General features: G+C 34.8%; 1 protein-coding gene, 1 long non-coding RNA gene and 1 pseudogene across 4 annotated transcripts; 1 reads left to right on the forward strand and 2 right to left on the reverse strand.

Annotated features, from left to right (window-relative positions):
* The first annotated feature begins 2,979 nt into the window (after positions 1-2,979).
* LOC132283787 (uncharacterized) lies at positions 2,980-11,274 on the forward strand. 3 transcript variants are annotated; one of them, XR_009472132.1, is made up of 6 exons: positions 2,980-3,544; positions 4,224-6,848; positions 7,830-8,054; positions 9,264-9,574; positions 9,769-9,974; positions 10,628-11,274. It is a non-coding gene; the product is annotated as an uncharacterized LOC132283787 (long non-coding RNA). The 3 variants fall into 3 exon arrangements; XR_009472131.1 differs by having other exon boundaries at positions 3,001-3,544; positions 4,224-5,597; positions 9,769-11,274; XR_009472130.1 differs by lacking the exon at positions 4,224-6,848 and having other exon boundaries at positions 3,159-3,544; positions 9,769-11,274.
* An 8,075-nt stretch (positions 11,275-19,349) lies between these two features.
* On the reverse strand, positions 19,350-22,190 carry LOC132283376 (CSC1-like protein At4g35870). The gene has a single exon (XM_059785315.1). It carries the CDS (start codon positions 21,962-21,964, stop codon positions 19,463-19,465), a length of 2,502 nt encoding a protein of 833 aa, XP_059641298.1. The 5' UTR covers positions 21,965-22,190; the 3' UTR covers positions 19,350-19,462.
* A 761-nt stretch (positions 22,191-22,951) lies between these two features.
* On the reverse strand, positions 22,952-25,617 carry LOC132284713 (probable serine/threonine-protein kinase PBL25; annotated as a pseudogene).
* Between the last annotated feature and the right edge of the window lie 763 nt (positions 25,618-26,380).

Below are 26,380 nucleotides of genomic sequence, written 5' to 3' on the forward strand. Positions count from 1 at the left end.
AAGAGACTTTACATCTTCTCTAAATAGAAAATGTCTCAATCAAATTGTTGTATTTGGTGGAGTCAAATTACTTGATTTTTAAAGACAAAAAATTGGACCAAGAAAATCGGGGAGAGAGAATTGAAAATAAAAAAATTGTACAAAAACTATGCTTGTTTTCTTAAACATATTTTATGAAAGCTCAATTATAAATGTATTTTATAATTCTTTAAAAAAAAGTTTCATGTTAACCAAGAAGGGTCTATTTTCACAATGGTATGAAAGCATACCTGATCTGCTAGGGGTTCTTCCACGAGAATGCTTCCTCGTGAATCTCCGTGTATTATGGGGAAGGCAACGACAACTATTCAACTTTCCCTGACTGAGTTGGTAGTTGAGATGTTATGACTCATGAGCTAAGAAGCAGTGAAGCACGTACACTTCTATGAGGTGTCGTGTCAAACATCGACATTCCGTGGACATTCCTATAAGGTGTCGTGTCCATGTCCAACACCGACATTCCATGGACATTCCTTAATATGTGTCTGACACTAATGGCCCTGTTGCGTATTTTAAAATAAAGTTTTACTATTTCAGACACTTGGCTGACACGCACGCTGGACATTTGGTCAACATATTCAAACATTTAGTCCACACAAAAAACAAAAACACGACAATCTTGAAAACAACATTTGAACATACATCAAAGTGTTAGGAACAAAAATATAATTATGATGATAAGATATATAAAATAATAATATCATCTATAATATACAATTTTTTTTTTTTTTTTTTTTTTTTTTTTTTTTTTTTTTTTTGATATTTGAATAGTGTCATCCTTTAACTTATGATTGCCTCATTTAATATATATAAATATAAATGACATTTATATAGCCGTGTCCACGTCGTGTATGTGTTCTATTTTTTACAACTATTCAACTTTCCCTGACTGAGTTGGCAGTTGAGATGTTATGACTCATGAGCTAAGAAGCAGTGAAACACCTACACTTCCATGAGGTGTCGTGTCCGACACCGACATTCCGTGGACACTCCTATAAGGTGTCATGTCCATATCCAACACCGACATTCCATGGACACTCCTTGATATGTGTCTGACACTAATGGCCTTGTTGAATATTTAAAAATAAAGTTTTACTATTTCAGACACTTGATCAACACATAAAACAAAAATACGACAATCTTGAAAACAACATTTGAACATACATCAAAGCGTTAGGAACAAAAGTATAATTATGATGATAAGATATATAGGATAATAATATCATCTATAATATACAATTTTTTTTTTTTTTTTGATGTTCGAATAATGTCATCCTTTAACTTATGATTGCCTCATTCAATATATATAAATATAAATGATATTTATATAGCCGTGTCCATGTCGTGTATGTGTTCTATTTTTTACAATTTAATGTGTCAGTGTATTCGTATTGTGCCATGTTTGTGTCCGTATCTATATCCGTGCTTCTTAGCTCATGAGTCATGAGTGAGGGCTAAAGGAAAGAAGGGAAGAATTGTGGCGACGTCCTTCATGTAGTTTTTGATGCATATCACGAAAATATTTCGTGATATGTAGCATTGCTCTAACATGATAATTATGTATTTGACAAATTATATTTACTCCTTTAAAAAAGGTGACTAAATATGGGTTGGGTTGTTTTATCTTTCGTAATTTGTAACCGAAAAAAAACTGATATTTTGGCCCATAAGTGATTTGATTTACTAACAAGTTTATTTAGTCATATGTGATATAAAAAAGTAAAGCTCTCCGCTTCTTTATATTTATTTGGTAAAGATGAAGAATCAAAATTGGTACATCAAGGAGTTGTTTGGCAATGCAATCAGTGACGGACCCAGCATGGGACTAGTGAGGGCAGATGCCCCCCACTGGATTTTTTTTTTGGATTTTATATTTCAAATTTTTGATAATTTGTGAAGATACCCCCACTAAAATTATAATTTGTCCCCGTTGATTTTATTTATTTATTTATTTATTTTTTGAATTTTATACTTTAAATTTTTAAAAATTTATGAAAAAACCCTATTGAAATTACAAAAATAGACCCATCATATAATTTTGTACTCTCAAATTAAAAGGCCGCCCCCCTCACAAAATTTCCTGGGTTCGTCACTGACCGCAGTTGCTACAAAATGTGTTTGGTAAAGTTAGTTGTGTCCATGTCGTGAATGTGTTATACTTTTTTAGAATTTGACGTGTTAGTGTATTCGTATCATGCCATGTTTGTGTTTCGTGCTTCTTAGCTCATGAGTCATGACTGAGGGCTAAAGGATAAAATGAAAGAATTGTGGCTACATCCTTTTTATGAGGTTTGTGAATGAAAAAAAGTTTCATCTTTGATTTGTATTGGCAACCGCAGTTGCTAGGAAATGCGTTTGGTAAAATCTGTTGTGATTTGAATATTACTAAAATGCTTCTGAAAAAGAGGCCAAAACTTGAAGCACCTTCCGACTGCTTCGGCACTGTACCAAAAATATTATAAAAAGTAAAAATTTAAAATTTAAAAATAATATTTTTAACTGTTTAATTATTTTTTTAAAACTTGCAATACTTTTTATGAAATACGTTTTGGTATTTTTACTTTAAATAATCTTACAACAAATATATGATAATGTTTCAAAATAGTATTGAAAACACATTAAACACAACATTGCTTCTGCTTTAACATTTAAACATAACATTGCTCTACTTTAACTAAGGGTGGCAATTCATGTTTGTGGGTCGAACAAGTGTTCGCTTCGTATCGATGTAAGGGTATTATACTAAATAGGTAAACTAAAACCCAACTTATTTAATAATTGTGTCAAATATCCTAACACTAATCCAACCCGTTTATTAAATAGACGTGTTTATTAAAATCAGACATTTTATATTTAATCAAATACTAAATAATAAAAAAAAATTATCATAATTAACCCAAATATTCAAAAAAAAAACAAAAAAAAAATCATAAAATATGGATAAGGTTTATATTAAAATAACTTAACTATTCATAATAATTGAATTTAAATAAATAACATATTATATAAATTATATTTACGATTATAATATATGAGTTAAATATATCATAAATGAGTTAAACGGGTTGAACTCTTTCAATCCGTTAAATAAATGAATTAGTAGTGTTGATCTCCCTTTAACACTGCTCGGAATCAAAACAAAAGCACAAATGAATTGTGCATCCCACACATCCCGAGCAAAATTGTTCAACCCAAATATCACAGCTCATTGTGACTGGTGGTGCAAGGGTGTGTTGGCTTCTTCCGCAGCTCAATCCGACCGCCTGAAAATATCCTCCTCTGCCGCCGCTGAATCCGTACGCATCATCCATGGCTCTTCGTTGTGTACTTGAGAGTGTGGGTAGAATTGGTTATAAGAATCATCTGAAGAAGACAAAGCTAGGGCTTTTGAGTGGCCTTATCTCTCTCTCTCTAACTCTCTCTCTCCAAATCTACATAAATACCTACTACAATTACGGGAGTACTAAACCCTTCTCGGGACCTTTGGATGATCCGAGTCTTACAGGTTTAGATTTAGATTTAGATTTTGTTTTTGTTTTTGTTTTTTTTGGCAGCAATGCAATTTAATTTTATTTCCAATATGAACTGTCTAATGTGCCTCGCCAATTCCTTCGCTCCCACTGTGTGTGATGTGTAAAATGCAAAAAATTTATGATCCCTGTGAACCTTATGTTGGTGATTTGTCTTCATTGAATGTAATTAAAGCTGCATATGTTCAAATGTGGTATATCACCTTCAAATCGAATGTAATTAAACCTAGCTTACACTGTGATTAGTATCAGCTTCAAATCGAATGTAATTAAAGCTGCATATGTTCAAATGTGGTATATCACCTTCAAATCGAATGTTCAAATTTTTTTTGATTTCTGTGAACCTTATGTGGGTGATTTGTTATCTTTATTGTCTTTCTGGTTGTTATTGTTAAATGTTTTCTTAGTCCATCACTTTATTATTATTGCTGTATTGTCTTTCTGCTACTCATTGTTAACAGTATCTACCTTATCCCAACTACCCCATGGTAATATGTAGGAAGTTAAAATCAGGGTTGTGTTTGTTTTGGATTTTTTCGACTATATACGGTATACCCACATGGATTAGGTCAAATGTGGTATACCACCTTTGAGGCAACTGATGCTGGTGTGAAGAACACTTATCAAGCTAAGGTTTATTGTTCTTTTCAATAGGAATGGGCATTAGAGTTGTGTAGGCTCGCTCCCCAGAGACCTTCCAATGTGGTTGTTTACGCAAGGTACCTACTTCGAGACCTTAGTGTTTGAATTTGATTTAAATCCTTTAGCATTTATTTGAATTATATTTTGAGATGTCATTTATTGACATATATTATATACCCGTCTTAGTATGTTTTGTCTTCCGCTTTGGGACTGTGAATCATGTTCTACAGAAACAAAATCATAAGATTATGACATAGTAGAATTAGGACCTTTCTTTTCTATTTGTTTTTGCATTAATATATACTTTGATTGTGAATTATCTCATGATTTATCTCACGGAATTTTTGATGGATACGGTGTTCCTATTTCTACATGGTTTTCCAATTTAATTTCTGATTAGAGGTCTGTCTCCTCACATTGGGTTTTAACCTTTAATGTTAACCTTGCTTCATTAATTTGATCATAATTTTGAAAACGGGTTATCGATATACACTTTATATCCTTTTCTATTAGAGAAGAAATTTTTTATTTTCTCATCAGGTACAATATTTATTGGTTACCGTAGTTGTTAAAGGAAACATTTTGACCCTTTTTTGCTTGCGGGTTGTGGACCCATAGCCCAATATATAAGGGTATTTAGGGTTTGGAGGGATATTGAGAAACACTAAAAATTGCAGAAAAGAGAGTGAGAGCAAGAGCTAGGGCTTGGGGGCGGAAACTTGTAATCTCCAGTTTTTTTGCATAGTGAAATCTTTCACCGGATCTCCATCGTGGATGTAGACACACCTTGCATCGAACCACGCTAAATCTTTTTGTTCTTTGTGTGTGGCGTGTTTATTTTTCTGTCATGCTTCGTGATTGTTATTTGGTTCTTTGTTGTTTCTTGCAACATTATTTTTAGATTTATTAAAGTAACAATCCATAAACACTTTTATTCCTCTGCTTATCTGAATTCCTTTAAGTTTTAGACCTTTCCTCCAAACCTCCAATTTACACTTATCTTTCCTCTAGTTTCATCAATGAATATAATACAATCAAATAACATATACGATGGAATCTGATCCTATCTCATCAATTTATCCATAGCTAAGGCAAAATATATTCTTAATGCTAACCCTTGACCTGAAGGAGAAGGAAAAAGCTGAAGGAGAAGGAAAAAGCTTCCGACGCTGTTAGAGAGAGAGAGAGAGAGAGAGCGAGTTGGGAGAGGGACCTAGTGAGAGAAACAACCACCATGTGAGAGAAGAAACTAGTGAGAGAAAGATAGGTTCCGATTCAAACCCTAGCAAGAGAGACCCCAACGAACCTCCTTCCGATAACTGCTGTCCAATCTGTTTTGACACCTTCGTCGTTCCTTCCGGGCTTAGTGTGGCCACTGGTATTGTGGTAAGTTTTCCATACCAAAATTCCCAATCCTCTGTTTCGTTTTCTCTATTTTCTTGGCAACCAAACAAGCATGAGTATTTTATTGCATTTGATTTGTTTCTAGAACCTTTTTAAAGATGGAGTTGCATATTTTTTTGCTTGCTTCTTGGTTGAGGTTTTGTTTGGGTCTTGACAAACTCTAGGATAAGGGGAGAAAATTGGGTATTAGAGATTTCATATTGAACCTAAGATGGTGAATTACTCTGTTTGTTTTTATAATTTAATTTTGGTTAATGATATGCAGCATAACTCAGAATTTGTGTTCCTATATCCTAATTGTGGATCATTAAACTATCTATGTAGTAACCTGTAGTCACTGCACACAACTAAATATAACATAGGTTTTACAAGTAATTATAGTTCGTTTGAAACATCTTTTGAAGTCATTATTAACTTGTGTTAGTGTATATTTTTTTGTAATTTTATAACAATTGAAAACATCTGATCTGTGTTCTATATATCCAGGCAAACGCTTTTCCTTCCTACCAAGGTGATGCATAGTTTAGAGGAAATAATTAAACTACCATTGAGGCTATAATCTCTTCAATTCACTTGCGGATAAAAGTGGTTGTTTGAGGCACTAATCAAGCAAATATAGAGTTACTGACATTGTTTTAAACTCTAGCTACAAGTTCTTCCTTTATGTTTAGTTGGGTTATTTGAAGCCAGAGCGTGATTAGTGCTTTGAAGTGTTAATTATACGTTTAAAAACTGCTAACCATGTTTGGAAATAGTATTTGAACACACTTCAAACATAACATTGTTTGAGTTCACACACATCCCAAGCAATTCCACTTATATAATTCAACCCAAATATCACATCTCTTTGTGACTGGTGGTGCAAGGGTGTGTTGGTCATTTCAAAATCCTCCCTCAGTTAACTATAAAAAGGCTACCCCAAGGCTTCTTCTGCAGCTCAATCCGACCGCCTGAAAATATCCTCGTCCGCCGCCGCTGAATCCGTACGCATCCATCCATGGCTCTTCATTGTGTGATTGAGAGTGTGGGTAGAATTGGTTATAAGAATCATCTGAAAGAGACAAACCTAGGGTTTTTGAGTGGCCTTTCAACCAAAAACCACCACCAGAATCTCAGCCCTTTCTGTCGTCAAGCTAGGGTTTTTGAGTGGCCTTTCAACCAAAAACCACCACCAGAATCCCAGCCCTTTCTGTCCTCATTCCTCCTTTTCGTCAACAAAAATCTGAATGTCAGGTATTATCTCTCTCTCTTTAACTCTCTCTCTCTTCAAATCTACATAAATATCTGCTACAATTACAGGGGTTTGACTTGGAACTATAACCTTCTTGAGCTGCACAACAACCAACAGGTTTAGATTTAGATTTATATTTTGTTTTTGTGTTTTTTGGCAGCAATGCAATTTTATTTCCAATATGAACTGTCTAATATGCCTCTCCAACTCCTTCGCTCTCACTGTGTGTGTGATGTGTAAAATGCAAAAAATTTATGATCCCTGTGAACCTTATGTGGGTGAGTTGTCTTCATTGAATGTAATTAAAGCTGCATATGTTCAAATGTGGTATATCACCTTCAAATCGAATGTTCAAAAAATTTATGATTTCTGTGTACCTTATGTGGGTGATTTGTTATCTTTATTGTCTTTCTGGTTGTCATTGTTAAATGTGTTCTTAGTCCATCACTTTATTATTATTGCTGTATTGTCTTTCTGCTAGTCATTGTTAACAGAATCTATCTTATCCCAACCACCCCATGGTAATATGTAGGAAGTTAAAATCAGGTTTGTGTTTGTTTTGGATTTTTTCGACTATATACGGTATACCCACATGGATTAGGGATTTTGCAAGCAACTTTTTCCCATATTGATTATTCATAATTTTCCCCAAGTTGTGTAGTAGCTTGTAGAACCTTTTGGGAATAGGAGGAATAGGCAAGTTCATCCCTCTAAAGTTTTTTTTTTTTTTTTTTTTAAATGACCCGATTAACTTAACTGCATTTTCAGCAATGCAATTTTAATTTCAATATGAACTGTCTAATGTGCCTCTCCAACTCCTTCCTTCCCAGTCTGTGTAAACTGCAAATGAACCTTATGTGGGTGATTTAGCATTTGTATTTGTCCTTCCTGCCCACTCTGTGTAAACTCCTTCAAATCGAATGTTCAAAAACTTTATGATTTCTGTGAACCTTATGTGGGTGATTTGTCTTCATTGAATGTAGTTAAAGCTGCATGTCACAGAATTCAAATCTTGAGTTTGTGAGAGTGATCGAGGCAAATAAACAGTGCGTTTCTGGTCAAATGTGTTTTATCACCTTTGAGGCAACTGATGCTGGTGTGAAGAACACTTATCATGCTAAGGTTTATTGTTCTTTTCAAAAGGAATGGGCATCAGAGTTGTGTAGGCTCGCTCCTCAGAGACCTTCAAATGTGGTTGTTTAAGCAAGGTAACTACTTCGAGTCCTTAGTGTTTGAATTCGATTTAAATCCGTCAGCATTTATTTGAATTATATTTTGAGATGTCATTTATTGACATATATTATATTCCCGTCTTAGTATGTTTTGTCTTGTGCTTTGGGACTGTGAGTTGTGTTCCACATAAGCAAAATCATGAGATTATGACATAGTAGAATTAGGTCCTTTCTTTTCTATTTGTTTTTGCATTAATATATACTTTGATTGTGAATTATCTCATGATTTATCTCACGGAATTAAAATTTTTGATGGATAGGTTGTTCCTATTTCTACATGGTTTTCCAACTTAATTTCTGATTAGAGGTCCGTCTCCTCACATAGGGTTTTAACCTTTAATCTTAACCTTGCTTCATTAATTTGATCACAATTTTGAAAATGGGTTATCGAGGGTATACCATCAAATAACACATACCATGGAATCTGATTCAATCTCTTCAGTTTATCCACAGCTAAGGCAAAAGATATTCTTAATGCTAACCCTTGACATAAGTCAACAGAAATTGAAAATTGACTTTATTTCTCACATTTGTTTTAATTATAGTCACGCTACCATCATACATGTACTTTATCACGTCAATATATCTCTCTCTCCATGTTAAATTTATAGGTATCCTATCACAGGCTCTTTAAAGTCAGTAAAAATTATTTGATGATTTTTCTTCCTCTCTGTATTTTTTATAAGTTTTCTCAATCATTAAATAGCTTCCGATGACATTACTATTTCCTAATTCCTGTCATGGTAGTCTTGTTTCTGAGGAATTTTCTTCTGTTTATGTTAAATGTAGTTAATTTTGAGTTGTAAATCAGCTAATTAGGGAATACTGTAAAAATAATTGTGAAACCATATGGCAAATTGTAGGTATGTGCATAAGTAATGTTTGTATAGTCTATTATCTCTCTCTCTCTCTCTCTCTATATATATATATATATATATATATATATAAAACATTTAATTAAGCAGCATAGTTATATAAAGGGATCGTCAACAGGCTAGGAAGAACTATTCACAGAGTCTCTTTAGTGGCATCCTCACAAATTGGACTACACAGATTGTATTTGTGACCACGCATTGCTAATAAATATATATATATATACATTATTAATTAATGAAATTAAGTTTTGTTGTGTTGTGTATCGTAATTCCTAAACCTTGCTAACCTAACTTGTCATGTGTATATCAGCTAGTTATGGGAAGAATTAGAAGAGCTTAGAAAGAAGGCGAACGATACAAAACCTGAAGGAGAAGGAAAAAGCTTCCGACTCTGTTAGAAAGAGAAAGAGCCAGCTGGAGTATGAATTGAGTGAGATGGAGTAGGCACCTAGTGAGAGAAACAGTGATGTGAGAGAAACTAGCGAGAGAAAGATAGGTTCCGTTTCAAACCCTAGCAAGAGTGTCTCCAACGCACCTCCTTCCGATGACTGTTGTCCAATCTGTTTCGACACCTTCGTCGTTTCATTCCTTCCTGGGCTCAGTATGGCCACTGATACTCTGGTGAGATTTCGATACCAAAATTCTCAATCCTCTGTTTTGTTTTCTCCATTTTCTCGGCAACCAAACAAGCATGAGGATTTTCTTGCATTTGATTTTCTTCTAGAAGCTTTATAAAGATGGATTTGCATCTTTCTTGCTTGAGTTTATGTGGGTGATTTGTCTTCATTGAATGTAATTAAAGCTGCATGTCACAGAATTCAAATCTTGAGTTTGTGAGAGTGATCTAGGCAAACAGACAGTGCGTGTCTGGTCAAATGTGGTATATCACCTTTGAGGCAACTGATGCTGGTGTGAAGAACACTTATCAAGCTAAGGTTTATTGTTCTTTTCAAAAGGAATGGGCATTAGAGTTGTATAGGCTCGCTCCTCATAGACCTTCAAATGTGGTTGTTTAAGCAAGGTAACTACTTTGAGACCTTAGTGTTTGAATTCGATTAAAATCCTTCAGCATTTATTTGAATTATATTTTGAGATGTCATTTATTGACATGTATTATATTCCCGTCTTAGTATGTTTTGTCTTCTGCTTTGGGACTGTGAATCGTGTTCTACATGAACAAAATCACAAGATTATGACATAGTAGAATTAGGTCCTTTCTTTTCAATTTGTTTTTGCATTAATATATACTTTGATTGTGAATTATCTCATGATTTATCTCACGGAATTAAAATTTTTGATGGATACGGTGTTTCTATTTCTACATGGTTTTCCAATTTAATTCTCTCATGATTTTTTTTTTTAATTTTTTATCTGTCAACAACTCCTGTTGCACATTGGATGCAAGGGTTTCTGTTTTGCATTTCTTGTAAACTTTTGATTTCCGGGTGTGTGTTTTTTCCTTGTTTCTGTTTAGGTTCTTGTTGAACTTGTTATAGAAAATTAGTGAAAGCCCTTAGGTATATTGTATTACTTATGGTCTTCTACTTTGGAAACCAAGGAAGTATTACGAGGCCTATCAATACCTTCCTAGATCCTTGGTGTGATGGTAAGGATAAAATTTTGTGGGATTGTGGTTCTTTTTTATAAGGCTTGGGAATGCTGCCCTGTGAATAGGTGGATTGGCATCTCATCTGTGCTGGGGTAAGGTTAGGCCTGGATGGTCTGTAACTGCTGTATTTGTGATGCTTGATAGACTCTCCTCTACGGTTAATCTTCACAGGAGAAGGCTGCAAGATGCTCAAACTGTCATAAAGAGGTCACTTGTTTGTGCCTTGTCAGTTTGCTCATGCCTTCCGGACTTGGTTTGGTGAAGTCCTAAACTGGGATCTGGTGCAGTTTGCTTACTTTGCAGGGCTTGATGCAGGATGGTAGATGGGGTCTCGGAATGTTGGTAGAAGGGATAGGTTGTTGCTGATGTTTTTGTTTGGGCATGCTGAGATGCACCACTTTCACCCTGGTTCTTGCAATCCACAACTGTGCTATGGGCTTTGTGGGGCGAGAGAAATAAGAGATACCACCAAGGGTTGTGCTCATCGTTGAAGAGGCTGCTAAACCTACCTGTTACATGGTTGTAGATGCTGCTGGGCTAAATTTCCAAGATGTTGTAATTTTATTTTTATGTTTCCTGATCTGGTTTTTTTACTTGTATTGGAAATGGTATTACTCCATTTCATAATCTGGAGTGTTACGTATGTGGGGTATGCCCCCACACTGATCCACTCTACTCAAAGTCTACGCAATGAAAGCTTGATTTTGGATCTTGTTCTGATCTAATGTCTACTGTGGTGTCTGTGTATGCACTGGTAGCTAGTTTGAGATCAAAACTGCCTTTGTGAGTGTAAGAATGCCAGAGGAACAAAAAATGCAAATATTGTAAGAATTGAAAGAGAGATTAGTACAATTACATATAATAATAACAGAGATAACTAACTACAAAGAGAGATACAACTGTACGAAGAACATTCAAAAATCAATTATCAATTTACTTCCAACCCAAACAATACCAAATCAAACTTATTCAACTTCGCGTCCAACTTCCGATTGAAATAAACATTTCTAAGCTTGAGGAAGGTCTGCATGGTGAGTAAGCTATCCGAACCAGACTGGTGGCTCTTCCCGGCCACACGATCAACATTCAAAGCGTTGGCTACTCGTTCCAAACCACCAAACAAACCATCACAATATCTTAGAAACCCGAAATCATACCCAAGTCAATGGAGACCGTCTGAAAATCAGTCCAGACCAATCCAGCATCACAGCAAAGTCCCTGCCATGAATACCCTGTTGTTTGTTCTTCAAGAAATCGATACCTTGGCGCTTAAGCAAGTCGATAGAGTTCCTATTGTGATTATCAGAATCAATGTCAAAATCGCAGAAATTAAATTCCCAGATGTAGCTTGAATTTGTTCCCAAATCGGAAGCTTCCCTTGCGCATCTGAAAGAGTGAGCCCCAACTGGATCAGCTTCAAATGATACACATTTAACTTCATAAAATAGTAGTTTTGGATCGATCGATTTTGAAAGTATAGGTTTTGGTTGATATCTGGACGAACAATTGTTCCTGGAAATTCAGTGTCGATCGAGGCGGCGTAAGGGTATTCAATTCGGGCTTGATGAATCAAATAGAACTCTTCAACCATATTATTCTTCCAAACTTGTCTCACAATCACAGGTTTTTTAGGCAATTCCATACTTTGAATGATTGTATTCCCCAAATCTTGAAAGCAGAAAACAATGTAAGAAGACAGAGACTAACTACAGGAGAGGACGGATCTGGATGCACGAGAGGCGGTGAGATATATATATATATATATAGTAACAGGAGGCGGTAATATATGGAAAGTCTAGGGAAGAAAGGAGTAATAATATGGTAAGATCAATGGGATTAATTTGCCAATTTTTGGAAACTTATCCTTTCGAAAACTAAATTTTTTTTTTTTTGTGGAGTTTACTTCATATTTCTTCTCTTCGTTCGTAGCTTTTGTTTGTTCATATCTTGGAGGATAAGGCAAGACCACTTATGAATCTCCTGAGTGGGCTCTAAGTAATAGGGAAATGTCTTGGTTTCGGTTGGTTTGGGCAGGTAATATATATGTGACCTATAAGGAAAGTCTTATAGAAGTAGGACTAATTTGCCAATTTTGATAGGGTTTGAGTAGAGCCAACTAACGGTTGGGCCCATTTAGGATTGTTTTTCTACTTACTAAAAAGCATTTTCAATTTGGTGAGATGTGTTTGGTGAAAAAAATAAGTATAGCTAAGTTATAAAGGTTTGATAATAATAATAAAAAGATGCTTTCAGGTGAAACTACAAAACGTAGCTTAATCAAGATGAAACAAGTTTGGGATTAAAATATTTACAAGCATTGAACCCTTTAAACAAGAGTTTATAATATAATAAATAAGCTTAAAATTTAATTTAATTGCTCAAATATACAAATCACATAAGCCTCTTAGTTATGATACGAATGGATAGAAGCGGTTCGATTGATAAATTTTTGGCAGAGGCTCATATTTGAATTTTACTTTCTCACACTAGTGACTACAGTTGCACTAACATTGAACTTCTTTACTATTAAATTGAATAATGAGAAACAAATAATAACAGAGAAAGGAAATAAAACACCATGAGGAAGCATATAATATCAAATTTACCCTTCCAAAATTGAAAAAATATTTACAAAATACATCCCAACACAAGAAAATTCCACAACTACACGTAGAATCACACATGTACTAATCACTTGCTAACAAAAAAAACACTCAAAATGATAGTTTTCAAAGCCAAAAAAAAAAAAAAAAAAAAAAAAAAAAAAAAAAAAAAAAAATCATTTTGAGGACGATCTCTCATTCGTTTTTTTTTTTTCGGGGGCTCATACAGGAGAGGAAGATGCAAATGCAAATTTATTAGACAGTTCTGTTCGCGTTAATGGTGAAAAAATCTCAATCTGATGATCGAATTGCACATCGTGAACTAACGGATTCCGTGTTCTGCTCGGAGGAGATCCCAGGTAACACGACGGTGAGCACCCGGTGCATATTGATTCTTGTCCATCAATGGTCTGTATTAAACAATCATATCAAGTCACTTAGAATCATATATATATACATGGTCTCATTTAGGAACTGTTTTAACTAGGCTTGAAAATTGAAATCTAACCTTTTCAGCAATCATGTTGATAATCCCACTTCTTCCATCACTATTTGGCTGCCTAATGACAATACAAAATAAATCTTTCATTAACTATAATAGTTTTGACACATAAATTGCTTATGTACTAAAGTTTTTTTAGCTAAATTTGGTAGGCACAAAAAACCACATTTCTAATGACAATTTCAAGAACGTTTTAATAGAAGTAATAATAGAGAATTCGACATTCAGACAAATCCGACCAATTTGAGTGATGCCATTACGACTTCAGAGACATTAATGACACTATGATGATATTTACTTTCACTTAAATAAATAAGTCGGAGTTCAGACTTTAAATCATTATTCGTTTTATAGTTGCTACAATAATCAGAAGTGATAAACAATTTCATGAATGAGTTTTATAGGAGTATGATACAAAGTTTGATAGTTCGACAAATTCGATTAATTTAATTGATGTCATTATGATATCAGATATATTGTGTCATTATGATTCGCATGTAAACTTTTGGACTACAAATTATTATTTTCTTTACACTTATAGTTGATAATTCCACTTCTTCCATCACTATTTGGCTGTCTAATCACATTAGAACGGTAAATATTTCATTAACTATAAAAGTTTTTACACAACATTTTCGAGGAGGAGAATTTTTTTATTAAAAAAGGAGTAAATGCTAGAGAGTTGATAATTCTGCCAATTTGATTAATGTCATCCTGACTTCAAAGGTTATTAATTACATCACGATGACATTAACCTTTACTTATATAAATAATTCAGAGTTATCCGACATTCGGACTTTTGACTCCAAACTATTATTCTTTTTATAGTTGCTGCACAAGAATTCGAAGTGATGAAAGCAAACCTGTGTTTCCCACAGCGGATGAGGGGCTTGAGAAATTCAGGAATGGCGGACCCGAGTCGGCGAGGCTTGGGACAAACAGGCATGTTGTTGCCTCCAAAACCAAACTTGGTTGTGTCTGGACCTGCATCAAGAAGATTGCTTTTAACTGCAAAATGGTGCATCTCCTTTTTTACTATAAATGAAGAAGAAATAAACCAGAGTCACAGGTATAGAACTTGTGAGTTGTGTGACCAATATTTTCATTTGTTTCCTTATTTATTTATCACACATTTCACGTGCTAAAAAGAGTAAGATTAACCACAGAATTGTAGGAGAGAGAGAGAGAGAGCGAGAGATATGCAAATGGATAATTACTGAGCAGTGAAGCGGTGATTGAGTGAAGGCAAATATCATTTGCTTGGCCGAGAATAGTTATAGGATGAGCCTTGACCAGTTGGCTTTCATCTCCTGCTTTTCCTCTGTTTCTCAACTTTCTCATCTTGCCTATATATTAGTTGGTCCAAGTAAGTACAAACGAGCAAAATAATAATAATAGTAAGTGTATATATATATATTTCCCAATTACATAATTGTTTTTTTTTTTTTTTTTAATGATATTTTGTCACTTGTAACTACTTCACACACACAAACACATAAATACTCATATATTCAGAATGGCAATGGGAATGGGGTGGGTATGGCAGTTGGCACCGATTTGTCTAAACACGTATCCGTTCTGTTTAATTAATAAGAATCTCATAATCGTCCCATATTCAGGATGAATTGATGCCTCAAAGATTATACCTGTCCCGTTGAAAAATAAGTGAACTCGTCCGTGCCCACCCCGTTTATGCATTTTTTTTTTTTCATTGTGAACCTAAATCCAATAGCTATTTGGATAAAAATAAAATAAAAATAAAAAATCCCATTGAAGAGTAACCAAAAAAATAAAAAACCTATTGGTGATTAAGTTAGGGTACTTAATGGGGCGAGGAATAAGGTGTTAGGGTTTCATATATATAATTGGCAAATATAATAAAGAGAAAACACACACACACACATAACCAAAACGAGATTTACATGGTGTGGCAAATTGCCCAGTCCACGAGCGAAGAACAACTAACTTTATTTCAAAACTTGATTACACACTTTTTTTCCTTCTCACATTCTCAACTCAATTTTTTTCTCTCTACAATTTTCTATTTATAGAGTCTTCAAAACTCAATTCTTGTTAAACAAGTATTCCCTAATTTGTTTACAAGAAGTTAACCATATCAATCTTCAACTCTAAAATAGTAGGTACAACTTATTTCCCAAAACTTCACATTTCCCCAAGTCTTCTAGCTTCCAAAACTGATTAGGAAATTGTTTCTTGCAGCTTTCTTATTATTCACTGTCTAGGGTTGCACTTTGACAGTAGCCAAAGCCAAAAAAATGATCGCCACACTTGGAACTGGTTACTGAACCGAATTGCCAAAGGTAAATATTGAAATTTGCAAATTCGAACCTTCCAAAGTAATCTTGGTAAAAAACATATATACATTCCACGTAACCAAGGCTATGTCTTCACGTGCTCTTCCATTGCTCCACTTCGAGTAAGGAATATCTCTTTATAGTTTCACCTTAATTGAAGATCTCTCCACGACGGGTTATTACTATTATTATTATTATTTTCTTAGTTGGTACTCACACACACGTCTCCATTGAGGCTCGAACATCTGACCTTTCTTTGAGAAGTTGGGTCCTAATACCATTAGGCCACTGGCCTATTGGTATGAGTTATTATTTTTCCCTCATACTTGCCCTTACGATACATAAATGATTCCTATACCCTTCTCATTAGTGGGGGACGGAGCGGGACTCTAGCGAGGAGGGACAAATTGCCGTCCCTGTATATTAGTTCAAGAAATTATTTGTACCCTATAAGAGTCGAACCTTAGACTTGATGTATACTAAGTTACCAACCTTAGACCTAATGTTCAGAACATTATACCTAAATAGCCGAAAAAAAAAAAAAAAAAAATGCTCAAATTTCGTAACATAGTATGAAATTTAAGATCACATAGTATTTTATAACCTACAAATAGGGATTACCTCAGTAGCTAATTGAGAGCGTTTGATAGTTTTTTCTTTGTGCTAAAAAAACCAATGGTAATAAATTTCAGAACATTATACCAAAAAAAAAAAAAAAATTTATAATTTAACATTAAAATAATAATCATATTGTAATTAAAACATTATAATGATAATGTAATTAAAATTGATAAAAGAATAGATTTTTAAGGATAATCAAACTTATTCCGTTTGATTCAGAGGTCTGGAAAATAAATGCAAGAAACAAGTACTAGTCTGATTGTTTGAAAAAGCAAAAACGAAACACTGAACTTCAGTAACTGGTATAAATAAATAAATAAAGGAGAATGAGAAGGATTACCATTCCTGCTAATAGAGAACAATTGACGCATGAGAGGAATCTTGAGAGCGAGAGAGAAAAAAAAAAGTTGATGGGTAGAGGAAATATATATAATTAAAAAAAAAAAAAAGAGGAAAGAAAGAATTAAAAAGGAAAGAGTTAAAAAGGGAATATAATTAAAACTGTTGTAAAAAAATAATAGACTTTGGTTAATCAAATTTTTTACCCTTTTCGTCCAAGGTACGATAGCTGTTATGTATGTCGTCAATAGTTTTTATTTTTTTAATTTATAAGAACAATCGAACTGATTCTGTTTGATTTTGAGGTATGAAAAATAAATACAACAAAAAGTACCGCTGTATGATAGTTTGAGAAAGCAAAGACGAAACACTGAAGTTTAAACAGTTGTACTAAACAGAATAATAGGACGTATTCAAAAGAAAATAGAATTAGAAATAAAGTAACTTACTTAAAGAAGACTTAGAAATAGGTTAGAATTAGAAAAAGGTGAATTATTTTTATTTTGAAATATATATATATATATATATATTTTTTTTTTTTGAACAAAAATATTAAGGATTAGTATTTAGCAAACATGAAAGCAACTCAATCACTCGCGTGATAAGGTACTTTGCACAAATTTCAAACTCAAGTGCATTGATTTTTATATTAAGTGGATCCCATTGTAATTGGCACCCAAAATGGGCAAGGAGTTCCATTTTCTTGAGTGCCAAGTAACAGCACTCAATGTAGTTATAATAATTACACTTACCTCTTTAGTAAATTGCATAAATAATAAAAGTTTCTACTCTTTAAATACAATAACACTGATTTTAAAAACTTGAAAAGTTATTTTGTCCATATATTAAAGAATGATACTTACAATGAATATAATAGTGGTTTAACAATTTTGGATTAAAGCCAACATTTAAAGGGGAAGACAAAATTATTTTTATTTAGAAATATATATATATATTTTTATTTAGAAATATATATATATATATATATATATATATTTTTTTTTTTTGAACAAAAATATTAAGGATTAGTATTTAGCAAACATGAAAGCAACTCAATCACTCGCGTGATAAGGTACTTTGCACAAATTTCAAACTCAAGTGCATTGATTTTTATATTAAGTGGATCCCATTGTAATTGGCACCCAAAATGGGCAAGGAGTCCCATTTTCTTGAGTGCCGATTTTTATATTAAGTGGATCCCATTGTAATTGGCACCCAAAATGGGCAAGGAGTTCCATTTTCTTGAGTGCCAAGTAACAGCACTCAATGTAGTTATAATAATTACACTAACCTCTTTAGTAAATTGCATAAATAATAAAAGTTTCTACTCTTTAAATACAATAACACTGATTTTAAAAACTTGAAAAGTTATTTTGTCCATATATTAAAGAATGATACTTACAATGAATATAATAGTGGTTTAACAATTTTGGATTAAAGCCAACATTTAAAGGGGAAGACAAAATTATTTTTGAAACCGTAAAGAAAGTCGATGTTATTTTACAATATAATTTGTACTGGTGTCTTAAAAGTTAAAACAGGGTATTGTTGTGGACCTTGTTGGTTGCATGCAGTTATGCCTTTTAATCACAAATGTTGTAATAAATAGGAGATATAACTACTGTTCATGCAGTTCGAGCAACCAAACTTGTCTCTCTCTCTCTCTCTCTCTCTCTCATAATAAATAAATAAAAACCTTATTGGCAATTGATTCTATGTTGGCGCCAATAACTTTTAATCCTATTTGAGGTCAATTCTAGCCACAAATGCTTATATCAAATAAACAAGTCAAAGACCTATGTTTATTTTGGAAATGATATATGGCAATGAGGTAATCTATTCATTATTAAAGTGGGTTAGTGAGTAGTATGTATTTTTTGTTAAAAAATTAAAAAAAAAAAAAAAAATCATTATTAAAGTGAGTGAGTGAGTAGTATGGGTTTTTTTTTTGTCATATATATATATATATATAATAAAACAAATGCATTAAAATCACTGGATCTGAATCCAGATTTCTATAATCGAACTAATCAAATTAAAATAAATTATCTAGCTTGAATACCGTCTTCAGAATATGTGTTACATATGTTAAAGAGGTAATCTACTTCTATTGGCTCAACTAAATGGAGGTAAATCAATGATTAATAACCATTTTTATTTTAGACTCAATGAGCACATTGTGGAGCATGTACTTTTTTCATAAATGCATGAGTTTTCAAGAAGTTCGAATGCAGATAAGTACATTGTTTAGTTAAGTACATTGTTTAGTTAGGAATGAATGCGAATCCAGAAATACAAATCAAATAAGGAAAAAGATATGATGAAAGAATATCAGAAAGATATATATATATATATATATATATATATATATATATATATATATATATATTACCACTAGATGGAAGAATATCAGAAAGATATGAATATATATCCAAGAATAGATTTTAGTTTAAAGGCCAACCTGAACAGTAATACAACACGAGAACTAAGTGGAAGTGTGTTAGAGCTCACACAATCACATCACAAATGATCTGTATCCCATTCAAATTTGGGTTGTGAGTAAACCTCATAATCTATGGGTCCTACTATAACATTGTCAACAGTCTGTATGCCTTCCAACAGAGCCGGTTGAAAGCTATCATTATCCGAAGGCAACAGTTTATACATTACTAACACACCAAGGGTGAATATAGCTTGCAGCTTTGTGGAGTCTCCTTGGACCGAAAAGAACAAGAGCATTGAGAGGAGGAACAAATCCACACAGAACCGCATGATACACAATACAGTATCCATCAACCTCCCATCGTTGCCAGAAGGAAAACCCCGGACTCTGTATACGAATAGAAAGTTGTACTTATCGACCACATACCTATACCCATAATAAATTGCACCAAAAGGAACCACAATAGGAGCAAATGAAGAATATATCATGGTCAGCGCAAATATTGTCAGATTGAATGCATAATATTGTGCGAAATCAAATGTCTGCTTTGGCACAGGTGAGGTTCGGCTAATTGGGTAGTCAGAGAGATCATGTCCCGGTAAATCAATTCCACTAGTTATGGAGCTATGTGATGTTCCATTATTGCTGACCATCGTGTCAAATGCTCCTTCAGGCATCAGAGGTCTCTGCAGGCTATCTATATCCTGATTTTCCAATGGGTACTCCTCACCTTGTTCTGGTACCAGCTGAAGCATGTCATTCTTCCGAAACTTCTGAAGCTTCTTTTTTATCCAAGGTATTGGAGCCAATAGATCGTACGATATTCCCAAGAAAGTGCTTGTGATTAGAAATGCAAGAGAAGAGAGACATGACCGTGAAAGGAATGATGCACTCATGTACTGCTCAATTTTTTTGCAATCTTCTCCATCCAAATAACAACGACCCATCCTTAAGAGTGTACCCTCTAGTGATGATTCAACAAGAGCCCTCAGAAGAATTAGATTTACTAGAAAGAAGCAAACCATCTTCAAAAGTGCAGCTCTTTGCTCCCCAGACACAGTAAGATGCCGCTCAAATTTGGAGAGATAAGAAAGAGCTGATGGGACCACTATATACATGCTCACAAAAATAAGAACATTGGGCAAGAACTGAAAAATTATGGTCGCAAACCAGCTTGAGCTTTGCACCCAAGCCAACCACATCTGAGCATTATCCATTGCTTCCGCATTGATAATCCGACCAGCACTCTTGATGGCACTGATTGCAGCAAGAGGAGAACTGCAGAACAAAAGCATCAACAGCAGGCATGTGTTGACAAACACCCTGCGGAGTTTCAGTGAGAGTTTTGTAGAGCCCAGATGATTCCAGTATATGTCAGTTGCCAGAGGAGCTCTCTCAACCTTCCAATGGTTCCTTTGTAGTTGCAGCTCCATGATTGAAAAGAACTTGCCAATCCGCCTCTTCTTCTCATTACGGAAATCCTGAACAGCCTTATTAGCTGTGTATATATCCTTAAATACCACAAATGCAACTCCAGCACCCCGTGCACGACCTTCTTTGTAAGCTGCCATTTCAGTCTCTAGATCAGCTCTCCTTTCTTGCAATTTTCTTAACCTTTCTTCATCTGTGAAACCCAATTCACTGACAATCTGTCCCCACATTTCCTTCACTCTCCTCCACAAGTAAAGCACCCGACCCCATAATCCCCCCAAAGAATCACCTCCATCTTCTTCATCACAACCATCATACAATGAAATCCGTAATTCAATTCTCGAAACCAACCGAGTAATATCTTCCCTAACCTTCACCAATTCAGAAACTAAATCATCCAACGCGCACAAATCCATGGGCACGACGACCCTATAAACCTTCCCCGGATACTTATGTTGAATATACTCCACTAAGGGAGTCGCATCGAACCCTAAAGTTTTTGGTATCCCCTGCACCATTATAGTAAAAATGGCAGTTGAATTGGCACTAGGGTCACTTAGATTTCCATAACCATCTCTAAACCTAGTAATTCTCAACCGTTGTTCAATTGAATTTATGCCAAAGTGTACCAAAACAACAACAACAATAACAAACACAAAGTGAATCCAGAGTAAAGGCGAACCTTTTGGAATATGATTCACTGTCGTCTTCGAAAACTGGTCGTCCATCACAGCGCTTCCCGCATAAAGATTTAGAGGAAGCATCACAAATATAGAGAGAACGCCGATAGCTAAGAGGACGGCACAGCTGCCTCCCTCGATGAGGAGGAATTGAGCCGCGTCGGCACCGCAGTGGCGCGCAATCTCGCGGCTGGTGGCGTGCCACACGGCGAGGAGCTTCGCGGCAATGGCGGTGGGGCCGGGCATGCGACGGTGGTCGCTGCGGAGCTTGACGAAGATGAAGATGAGGACGCAAGTGAGGAGACCGATTGCGGAGATGTTGAGCAGGTACTGTATGTTTCCGTACCATGCCGTGTCGAAACCGCCATCGTCGGGGTCGCTGGACGGAGAAGGCGGAGGAGAAAAAATGTAATTCACAACAATTGACGGTGAAGGTGACATGATCGACTGTGATTGGGATGTGTCCATGAGATCCTGCAACCTAGGGTTTATCTACCTCATGTTTAGGGTACCTATGTTGTGAATTGAGGTACCTGGAATCGAAGAAAACCAAAATTTCTGTTCATCTAGGGTTAGGGTTAGGGTTTAGCAAAAAATTCGATTGAATTTCGCATACATAGAGAGAGAGAGTTTTAGGATCAAACTCGTCAGAGATACTCAGTTGTAATGTGATGGTACAAGTAAATTAGTAATACAACTAATTATACTCTATTATGAATTGTAAATTGTAGTACTAGTAATTAAAAAAAAAAAAAAAAAAAAAAACATGGACTTTGGAACATGTAGGCCCAACAGCATTAGTAGTTCAGCCTATGACGGTTAATACAATGATGGACGAAGAGATACTATGGGCCGGGCCTTTATATACGTACCAGTATGGACCTTTTGGAGACTTGAACTTAAGGTCTGAAAAGGGTGAAATGTATGCTATTACTAAATCTGTTTTTGTTTTTCAACCCGTGATCTTCGTGTCACAATGGAGTATTGGCGTTGCCCAAGTCTTGGACTAAAAGCAAACCTGCAAAATGTATCAATCAATGTTCCTTTTATATTTCAAATAAAATATCAATTATGTCCTTAATCTAGTAAAGTTTACACACATGCAACAAATATGTTCATGAATGGCAATAACTATGAGACTTAATTTTGCATTGTTGTTTATTTATATGTGATACACAATTTTTTTGTGTTCACAATAGTTATTGTAAAGACGATATAGAACAAAACATTGATTAAATGAAGTTTGACAAAAATGCTTAAATATTCACTTTAGTTTGACATCTTCAACATTCTGATTTTGATTAAATTATTTGGATAGGTGCAGAACATTGAAACTTTCTTCAAATAGAACAAGATGGTGCATTTCAGTAGTTAGGATTAAAAAAAATTCATAACAATGTGATTTACTTACTCATAGGTCAATCGCTTTTAAAGATTTTGATATAGAGTGGACAATTCAATAATACAAATAATAATAAAAAAAAAACAATCCACATCAATCATCTCTTTACAATTCATAAGAAAAAGAAACACAATTGATCAACGAGGTATGGTGAAATCTTCATCCAAGCTGATTCTGTGTTCCTCACTTATTCCTCTCAAGTAGTTGTTATCAATGTCAGTGCTTACACTATTAGCCTCTAGCTCTAGGCACCTCAACTTGTGCTCTGAAAAGAGATGGTGTCCATCTCCACATGAAATCTTTGAAGTCCGACGCCATCTATACTCACAGAGTTCTGCGAATAATCAAGATCCATTGATCTCCCAAAACTCCCATGATCCGTTGATCGATGAGATCCCCTCGAAGGGTGTCCGTGGATGTTGTCTGCTGAATGCAGGGCTGCCTCTAGTTCTTGCCACACTTGAGTCATGGTAGGCCGCTCTTTGGGCACTTTCACCACGCATCTTAGACCGAGTTCTCCCATCTTCAGCATCATTCCCATGTTGCAAGGCTCTAATAGAAGATTAGCATCTATGATGTCTTCGACACTGCCACGCTCCAAGCTAGGCCTTGCCTGCATTTTAACAAAGACATTATCGAAGGAACTTATTTAGGTGATGTTATCCACTGATGTGCCAAAATGTGGCCTATTTTCACTTACCCAATCAATGATATGATATTTAGAACGATTTCTAGTCGTATCAACTGCAGGCCGAGCAGCAACAAGTTGCAGAAGTATGACTCCAAAGCTGTACACGTCACTAAATGGACTCAAATGGAAGCTTGAACAATAGGCAGGGTCAAGGTACCCTGGTGTTCCTTTGATCTGGCTGCTGACATGTGATTGATCCCCAATGGGACCTAATTTTACTAGCCCAAAATCTGAAACCTTGGCCTCGAACCCCTCTCCTACCAAGATGTTGCTTGGTTTTATATCCCTGTGGATTATGCTCGGTTTGATCTCTTCGTGCAGATGAGCTATGCCTGTAAAAAATTCATTCTAGTATCACTTAGACAGTCGTTTGATTGGATTTATTAGGCCATGGTGATTACATGAGAGAAATATACCTTTAGCTGCTCCAATAGCTATTTTTACTCTCTGCCTCCAAGTTAAGCTCCTTCTTCCCCTTCCTATGCAATCACTATTAGAAAATTGGACAAACCATAATTCATTGAGGAGGGTTAAGAAGTTGAAACTTACCGGTAATGTATTCAAGTAGTGAACCATTTGATACGTATTCATATACTAGTATTTTTGCCCCTTTTGGACCTGTTTGAAGAAAAATCAAGCCAAATGATTAAGGATATAATTTGCTGTTATCTTATGCACAAAACTAGTGTAGGTCATATACTAAGATGGTTGAAATGATGTATTTACAAAGATGGTCTTCATATAGAATTTTTTTTTTAATACTATTTCCATTGCTGTCAATGTTTCCCATCATTAGTATACATGTAATCAAGTTCTAAATTTTTGGTTATCTCCATACCTGATTCTTCACAGAATCCCACCAAACCGACAAGGTTTCTGTGCTTTACTTTTGAAAGTAACCTCACCTCTGAACCAAGAAAATCACAGTAAAATCAAATATATATTTAGCTTGTTTTGAAAAAAAGAAAAGAAAGAAAGAAGAAAGAAAAAAGAAAAGAAAAGATATTTTGTTATACCTATTGGCTAGTGCAGAAATGTAACTTATTGAGGCTTACCATTTCTGAATTCTTCAGTGCTCGTGTATGAATCAGCGCGGGCCTTCTTGATTGCTATAGTTCCTTCCCCCTCCAATGTTCCTCTGTAGACATTTCCAAATGCACCAGAGCCTACCAAGCAATCTTGGCTGAAGTTGTTGGTGGCCTTCTCTAGTTCTACCAACTGGAATCGTCTCAAAGATATTTTTTCAGCATCCAAATTTCCTAATTTTTTTTCCCCATCAAAATTGCTCAGTTCTTGAAGATAAAGAATATAAAGAACTACATATATATTTAACATTTATTTCTAAGGTCATGGTTCAGTCTACTGCCTTCATGCCAACTCAACACTACTGAATTAATTCCTAACAATGTCTGATATCAGTGGAAAAAAGTTGGATTTTTTTTGCAACTTCGGGTGTTGAAAGAGGTATTTAGTCGGAGACTTTGAATTACAATTCATTTCACATTCACTATATTTTATTCTTTTGCACAATGAAAATTAGGTTTTTTTACAAAGATCATTTCAAATGCCCATTTAAAGTATTCCTCCCATAAGTGTCGAGAGACTAACCTTTTCGCTTCCAGCGTCGCCTGCATTTTGCAAAGAGCTTCCTTTTGATGCAAAAAAATAAGAAGGCACCAACAAGCACAGTTAATATGCCAATAATAAATCCTCCCCATAACTTTTTTTTGGTAAGAATTGAACTATTTTGATCTGGTAACGACTGAGGAGCTAACCCCGGTGAAACTCCTTCCATAGGGTGTCTGTTTGCAACTTAAAATTGCCCAAGCAATCGAAATGACATGCTTAAATCAATCACACAGTACTTCATCTCATTCTCGGTTGCGCTATAACCATCAGCCCTAGCCTTTTAACACATTCTCCTATGCATGAAGTTGTTCGACTGCAGAGAAGACGAGGAGGTGAGAAGGATATAGTCAGTGATGTATGTCAAGCCATAAGATATGTCGCCGGCTCTCTCTCTCTCTCTCTCTCTCTCTCTCTCTCTCTATATATATATATATATATATTCATATGGAATCCTCTCCATAATCTGTGACTTAGTCTTCACTCTTTGGGCGGCATATATATCCAAAGAGACATGTAAACATGAATTATGCATATAAACTAATATCTGCATCTGCTCAGCATAAAAAAGATAAAAAGGTTTGGTTGATTCTACAAATGTTTTTACATTAAAAAAAAAATGCATTAATTCCTAACAAATAGAACATAGGTCTTCCACATATGAGGTCAAAACATCATGAACAACAAAAAAAAGTGAGAACCAGCAAGTTCAGTTACAATTATTCCAAAATTCCACAGACCATGTCAATGTCATATATATGACATACCACAAAGGACCACCTACTGAAAGTTACCTCATCAATCAGTAATTTAATGTATTCATGCTAAGATAATGATTAATCCCGATAAGCGACAACATAGTATTCCAAAAATGTAGATATCAAGATGTTGAGCTCTATAGTTGATATTTTAATGGGACTAAATGTTCACCATTCTGATAAAATATAGCAAATTGGCCAAGTCATGGCCGATATGAATCATATTACATGCTCTCCAACTTGTTTCACTTTATATCAACTTAATTGTTTTTCAATTTAGACAATGAACTTCTGTAGCTTAATTTTGGCTCCATTAGTCATGGATTGTCGTGGTATGGAAGATTCCCAGGGATTAAGGATTGAAGTGGTCTTATCACTCATATCTTAACACGAACATTTTATGTATG

Source organism: Cornus florida, unplaced genomic scaffold, assembly GCF_030987335.1.
Source record: "Cornus florida cultivar Cherokee Brave unplaced genomic scaffold, ASM3098733v1 CherokeeBrave_3.0.0_Hap2_Chr11, whole genome shotgun sequence".
Lineage (NCBI taxonomy): Eukaryota > Viridiplantae > Streptophyta > Magnoliopsida > Cornales > Cornaceae > Cornus > Cornus florida.